General features: G+C 35.4%; 1 protein-coding gene across 1 annotated transcript; it reads right to left on the bottom strand.

The window, feature by feature from the left end:
- Nucleotides 1-481: 481 nt before the first annotated feature.
- LOC125842514 (protein SAWADEE HOMEODOMAIN HOMOLOG 2-like) lies at nt 482-6,559 on the bottom strand. The gene is made up of 9 exons (XM_049521815.1): nt 6,374-6,559; nt 4,880-4,965; nt 4,733-4,778; nt 4,507-4,642; nt 3,210-3,273; nt 1,629-1,680; nt 1,362-1,505; nt 1,006-1,125; nt 482-910 (listed from the first exon to the last, which is right to left on the bottom strand). The coding sequence occupies exons 1-9, from the start codon at nt 6,425-6,427 to the stop codon at nt 845-847; spliced, it is 768 nt and encodes a 255-aa protein (XP_049377772.1). The 5' UTR covers nt 6,428-6,559; the 3' UTR covers nt 482-844.
- Between the last annotated feature and the right edge of the window lie 848 nt (nt 6,560-7,407).

Genomic DNA, 7,407 nt, shown 5'->3' with positions numbered 1-7,407 from the left:
TGAATCACCTTCTTTTGCATTGCAGAATAGCTAGACAATGTTGTGAATTTTTCTTCAACATTTGCGAGATCCTTGAATCATGCCTTGTGAATGAATTATTGGAGAGTTGGCAGCACCAGAGAACACACAAAGCTTTGAAGCAAATCTGGAGAACTATACCTTTGTGCATATTCAGAACTATCTGGCAAGAAAAAAATTAAGCTTGTTTTGACGGGCAAAAACCCATATTTCTAGAGTTAAAAACAAGTGTTTACATAATTTGTTTTATTGGTGTGAAAGTAGTTTCCTTGATAGATAATACAGATCAATATATGGAGTTTTTGGAGCTGCTAGGGAGATGTTGTAATTGACTGTATGGATATTTTGTAACTTTTAGTTTTGGTACCTTCTTGGTAGTTATTCAATAAACCTTTACCTTATAAAAAAAAAACAGTAGTAATAAAATTGAGGAACAAGAAAATAATTCCTAGTAATACAAACAAAAAAAGAAGTGCAATAGGCATGTGTTATAACTGCTTAAATACTCAATATACACTTGAACGAATGCACTTCTATATATCATTTCTTCCAAAACTTGCAACTGCACTGAGCAGAAATTGCACCTAAAAGAGTTGTACGAAACGGTTTGACACATACAACTGTTCAACCTCCAGAACACAGATATACGATATAATAGGCATATGATTTTCAGCTAAATTATACATTAAGCATATATATTGGTCTAAGATTAAATATGGCCGCAAGGAGCAAAATAAGCTGCAGTTAATCTACTGGCCAAACGAAGGTAAAAATCTGTGCAACGCCGAAAGGCAAAACATGTGGGCTGCACCAAACATACTTAAAACTAAATCTGTGACAAACGCCCTAATATGCTTGGCCGGAAACATAATCTCCTCATATGAACAATTTCCTGAAACCAGAAAGAACAAACTGTGATAACATAAACTCATCTCTAGTAAAACATGATAATTAATGTGTAGATATTCTCGAGTTTTGAATACGCACCCGTGTGTTATCATGATCATATTGAATCACAAAGAGACATCTGCAGCCCCTAATGTCATGAAATTTCTTTTGAATTTCTAGAATACGAGCTTCAACATATCTAGCGTTGTCCTTCCCCTCCTAGTTAAATTAAAATAGGAAAAACTCACGTATAAAGTTGAAGCATACTGCAACGAGCAAATATATCTGCCTCTTAGAGGCCATAATAGTGAATATCCATATTTTCTACCATTTATAGTCTCATTTTACACTCTCTATCAACAGCACTAGCCCAAGAAGTTATTTGCTTTTCTAGTTGATCTCTTTTCCTAGAACAATAGGAAAAGAGATTTCCGTGGATGGAAGAACAGGGGTACCTGGAAGCACAAAGCAGAATCCCCAACCCTGACTTTGATACATTCTTTATTCTCAAGAGCTACAGATCGCTCGCGGACCGATTTTCTTACATTTATCCACTCGTCTTCCTCCGGTCCAAATCCCACATATCTCACAAGAACTTCCTGCAGCACATAGTATTTCACAAAATGTCAAGCAGCATCCACTTCCTGAGTTCTATTTTGACTAGTATATTTCTAACATCTCCTTCACGTAAGCAGCAAATTTGATCAATTTGAACTACTTACAGGTTCTCCTGATTCAAGAAACCGGTGTGAGGTAAATGTATCAACATCATACCTGTCAAACACCATATGCATTTTACTTCATTGACCCCACAACAGATGCATTGATTCAAGTGAAAAATACTAGGTATTACTAAAGCATTAACAAAAAATTCATTATCCTTTCATGAGAGTCAGAGGCAGATTGTCACCACCGCGAATTAACCTTCAGTTCAAACACACAGGAAATACAGAGTTTAGGACATGGATATATCCTTCCCTTCTTTTGCTCCTTTCTTTGTAAGCGGGATAATGTGGGCCTGTCTGTTGAGGGTTAAGGTTTGATGAAGAAAAATTCTGCCGAAATTCTTGAAATGAATCAAGCTACATCTTGTGGTTGTTGTCTGCTAAATTCATGAAACAGCTCCAAAATAAAAGGCAGGGACTTAAGATTCCAATTTTGATCTAAAACCATTGGTTTCGTGAATTAGTCATTATTCTGGAGCAAAAGCCTCTTAAGAAAACAACAACATACCCGGTGGAATCCCACAAGTGGGGTCTGGGGAGGGTAGAGTGTATGAAGACCTTACCACCACCTCATAGAGGTGGAGAGGTTGTTTCCGAAACACCCCCGGCTCGAGTACAGTAAATACAATGTAGAGAATATAGCAACTAACAGGGTGAACCAACAATAGTGCAATAATTGAAGCACAGTAAACAACTGCCGATGTAGCATATCAAAAATAAGACTACAATAACTCCATGTGATAACTGGTACAAAAAGCCAAAGACTATCTTAAAAGGCTAGCAATGTGACAACCCCTAACTACCTACTAACCATCTATCCTTATCCGCGACCTCCATACCTTCCTATCTAAGGTCATGTCCTCAGTAAGCAGAAGATGTGCCCTATGACAGTGGATAGTTATTATCAAGCATCAGCTCTGAAGGAACAATATGTTGGGTAGCCCGACAAAATTTAATGACCTAAGAGAATATGACATTTTCAGATGTTTATTTACCATTTAGCCGTAAATGGTGATAGTAGGGCTTGGATAATTTTAGCTATCAAGGACCAAAGAGTAAGAACTTAAACATTTCCTTTAACATTCACCATATTGCATGTTTACAGGAAGAGAGGATCATAATACAGGTCCGCTCAAAAACGTAAAATATTTTACTACCAGCAATCATTGACCACTATTATTAAAAGGAAAAGCACCAAAAAGTAAATTAGAGAAAACTTCTAAAAACAAACAATAGAAAATTAAGATAGTGAATGGATGTTATTTTCCAGTAGATGGAACCCTTTGAGATATTGACTTCACAATGGCGCCAGTGTAGTTGCTCAGCAGTAAAGAGAAACTTTCTTCTTTTCTAGCAATCCTTTTTCTTTATTTTTAGATTTTTTTTACAGGTCAAAGAAGAGAGTCTAGAAACAGAAATATCCAAACAGGATTCCATTCTTGCATTTCATTTTAATGGCTTAATGCAGAAAAGTTGAAAATGCATCCAAAGTTGATGCAAAAATGGCCGTGTAGCCAGTACTCATTTCTATTGATAAGAAAAAAGTTGAGACTTTCTGGCTTGCTAATGTAGGCTTACCACGCCCCGTCTACTGAAGACCTAGCCTCAAATTGTAAGTCTGACAGATCTGGAACCTTTTTACCTGGAAAAGAATTTGTGGTACTATGTAAGTGCCATGACAAAACCGCAGGTTTAGAAGTAAAGGGAGCATAAGTAGAAGTAATAATTAGGCAAAAGAAAGTGGCTTCCAAAACAATGAAATATGTCCTTAGGTAATCCCTAATTTGGCAATTACTGATAAGATTTTCATTAACTAGATCCTCAAAGAAGTATACATTTTTAGATGGAGGAAACCAACAAACATTCTCACTTTCACCATTGATATTCAATGCGAGTAGAATGTAACTTGTTTTTCTTTGACAAGGACAAGTAGGAATGTACGTTTAAATAAATCTTAAGCCTTCCATTAGAGTTATAAAAGCGATTGACAAGACCAGGAGACAAAAGTAAGGCAGAATGAACACAACGGACAAAATAGTTTGACTCTCTGTAGCTTAATGAACAAAGAAAACTACGAAAAAAGTAAGACATAAGGAACAGGTCCCAAAAGGAAATGAACAATTTCATCCTTTGAGAGAACTTGTGAAACAACAGCAATACATGGAGGATTATGAATTGATAGAGAAGGATAGAAGGCATGGTATATTTCAATCTAATCCTGTAAGAAGATCAATCTCATGCAGAATTATCAAATTATCACAGATAATACAACTGAGAAATTTTTTTTGTAACTGAAACTTTTGAATTCTGTGTTTGGTGTTTGAGGTACTATCACGAGAAGTAACTTTAAGCATCTCTCAAGGATAAGTCACCATATAAATGAGACAGAGGAACAAATCCAGTTATACTAAGAGAGCTAAAGAACTTGGAGACAAATGCCTAGAGGAAAATCTAACATGAACAACTGAATGAAAGACCAAATAACTACAATCAGTCTAATATTGGGGGATGTTAAATTGCTGAACGTACTTGGAGCTTTAGAGGTTCCTCATACTGTAACATTGCAAAAATTAATTTGATAACCAATCTAAAAATAAACTGTACAATATCAACTAATGCATAGCTCTAACAAAATTTCTGAACTAAGAACAAAAACAATTTTATTTTTTGAAATAGTGATTATTAAACATGAAGGCATGAGATATCCTTAATTTGTATGCATTATTATATTCTTGCGGGAGAGTAACATTTGTAGTGCATCAGCCAGGGAAGTAAATAGACGTAGAAGGGAATTTCTCTACCCGCAAAACAATGTTTCATTAAAAACAACTATGTCAGATATCTACTTTCATGGCAAACATAGATCAAAAGACACCTTCAGGCATATGAAATCTTTGATTTTCTTCTTTTAAAGCACATTCTTCCGTCACATCAGGCAGTTTCCTGTTGGACTCTGCTGAATTATACTTTGAGAGACAGCATTTCTGCCTATTCTGGAGCCAAGTTTGGACCTAAATTCAAGTGAAATAATAGAACTTAGTACTACAAGGACATTCAACCAAGAATATCAGATACGGGAATAAGTACATTGAACTATGAACCTCAGTCCATTTCACGATCGGTTTTCCTGCACGACCTTTAGAGTGGCTGCAAAAATGTCAAAAATGTGTTAAAAGACAAATTTATACAAAATATTGTTGTTGATTATTCAACAAGAAAAAAAACTTGATGCAGAAAGTGCAACTCACCTGAAAACCCCTGCCAATTTCTTGCAGACATGTTGGTCAAAATCTTGTTCTCCTGATTGCTTAAGTTCATTCTCCATTTTCTCAATCTGCTTGAATAACAAGAGATGATGAAAAAATTGCAGTTTACAAGAGAGTAACTGAATAAAATTGTTAATTCCAACATGTGTTGCTAAAGTTGCAGATGCACATCATTTTGCAAATTCCAAACAACGGCTAGTTCATAATGTCCAAAGAAGCCAACAGAGATATCATCCAGGTAAACCTCTCTCATTTTATGTGCTATTCACATCTGCTGTTATATGTGATCATTTTTTATTTTGTCCAATCTAGTACAAAAATATAAATTGTTTCGAGTATGCATATTAATACGCCATTCACCTTGTAGATATATTGGACCTCTAACGCTCAACATTAACTTCCTTAACGTATTGCTGGTTGCACAACTGTTCATAGACCACAACTTCTAAATTTAAATTTTGATTAAGTAGAAGGAAAATATGCATTTACCTAGATTTTACGTAACTTCTAACTTATACTAGCAATCAACTGTCCTGCATTATACTAATACACCTTTTTATTATTACTATCTATTTTTGTGGTAAGAGCAAGGAGGATCATGCCCCATATAAAACCAAAAACGCTCTCCGCAAGCCAAATCAACTGTGTGATGTAGAGCACTAAGGGGTCATTTGGTTGCATAATTCTAACCAGCTACCAAACAAAGCCTAACTACATCAATCTTTGTTCACTTCCACAGGGCACTATAGAGCTTTTTGTTTCTTTATGACCGTGGTGTCCGGGTCAGCTTCTGCGCACCTCGACTAATTCCACGGGACACTTGTCATCTCCCACCAGCAAGAGGTATACCTCTGTTTACCAAGGATAGGAAGAGGGGAAGAATCACCTAGTGTTTGTTTGTCTCCACTGGAGTTTTAGACCTAACATCTCAAGGTTCTCAACCACTTCATTAACCATTGAACAAGAACCATGGGTGCAGCACAGTATAGAGTATGTTCAACCATCTTCATGAATTAGACCAGACAATACGCACACATAAAACCAATTAACAAGACAACTTATGAAGACTCCCAAAGAGAAATCAATACAGTCTTCAACTTAAGCCAAAAAAGGAAAAGGGGTTTCAACACTGTAACAAAACAAAATGCTACTACACACACAGCTATAAGCTCTTTTCTGAAAAAGGGTGCACCAAAAAAATTGCTGATTATGTCACCACCTCATCAAAAAAACTTTTCATTTATTCTAATAACATTACTACCATGTCTTAACTCTGCATGCTCTCTAACACAATTTTGGGAAGGGACACTTCTATATATTTTGATTATTCTACTGCAACAGAAAATTGTACACACACATAAACATCATAAAGATCATTTTTTTCGAATACCCACTAAAGCCAAACCTTTAAAAAAACGTTTTTTAAGAAGAATACAATGGAACAAAAATAACAAAATTTTGAAATGGGTAAAGCACCTCCTCTTCTGTAAAGCCAGAGAATGATTTCCTGTGCCTGGGACGAAGTTCCATTGAAGGATAAGATCAAAGGGTCATCGCCGAAAAGCTCTTTAACAATGGTTGAAATTGAGTGACACTGGGTTTTGAGCGCCTTGTGTTCTGTTTTCCTATTTTTTAGGGGTCTGTTTGGGTTCAAACAAGAACGGAGTATTATAGTAAGGAAAAAGAAATATATTGCAGAAATAAGATGGTGAAAAGAACATTTCAGAAACTTCGAAACTATTTTTGGGAACCTTCAAATAAATTTCACTTAAGTCCCTATACTTTTGTGTTTGGCAAATAATACCCTCTTCATATCTTATGAATGAGACATTATGAAAAGTATATTTTAAAACTTTACTTAAATATGAACATGATAATTCATCATCCCTTGTATTGCAGAAATAAGATGGTGAAAAGAACATTTCAGAAACTTCGAAACTATTTTTGGGAACCTTCAAATAAATTTCACTTAAGTCCCTATACTTTTGTGTTTGGCAAATAATACCCTCTTCATATCTTTTGATGAGACATTATGAAAAGTATATTTTGAAACTTTACTTAAATATGAACATGATAATTTATCATCGCATTAAGGGGTCGTTTGGTACAAAGATAATGTAGGGGTTTAGTAATGTAGAAATTAGCTATATAGGGATTAGTAATGTAGATATTATTTTTTATCAAGTGTTTGGTTCATTAATTCTTAATTGATTTTGTCTTTGATTTAAAACTCTACAAAAAGTTTCTTTCCTATTATAGATTTGAGTTTATTAGTGAGATGACGAGAGGAAGTTGCTCGGATGGTAAGCACCCCTCACTTTCAACCCGAAGGTTGCGAATTCGAGTCACCAAGGGAGCAAAGGGGGTGGGAGCTCCAAGGGAGGGTAAAAAAAAAGTTTATTAGTGAGATTTTCTATTTCATATAATTGGGATCCGGCTCCTCTCCATTTCTCCTAAGTTCTAGATTGGATTGGAAACACATGTCATAGTTTAGAATTAATGGTTGGGAT

Source organism: Solanum stenotomum, chromosome 10 (assembly GCF_019186545.1).
Source record: "Solanum stenotomum isolate F172 chromosome 10, ASM1918654v1, whole genome shotgun sequence".
Taxonomy (NCBI): Eukaryota; Viridiplantae; Streptophyta; class Magnoliopsida; order Solanales; family Solanaceae; genus Solanum; species Solanum stenotomum.
The sequence above is the reverse complement of the archived record's forward strand: the minus strand, read 5'-3'. Positions and strand labels throughout refer to the sequence as shown.

What these genes read in the sequence shown, in the direction of transcription:
- LOC125842514 (XM_049521815.1), bottom strand. Translation starts at nt 6,427, where the DNA reads ATGGAACTTCGTCCCAGGCACAGGAAATCATTCTCTGGCTTTACAGAA. An exon ending in TCTTCAGTAGACGGGGCGTG is followed by an intron (nt 1,681 to 3,209) that starts GTAAGCCTACAT and finishes GGTGTTTGACAG; the next exon opens with GTATGATGTTGATACATTTA. An exon ending in ATTCTGCTTTGTGCTTCCAG is followed by an intron (nt 1,126 to 1,361) that starts GTACCCCTGTTC and finishes TAATTTAACTAG; the next exon opens with GAGGGGAAGGACAACGCTAG.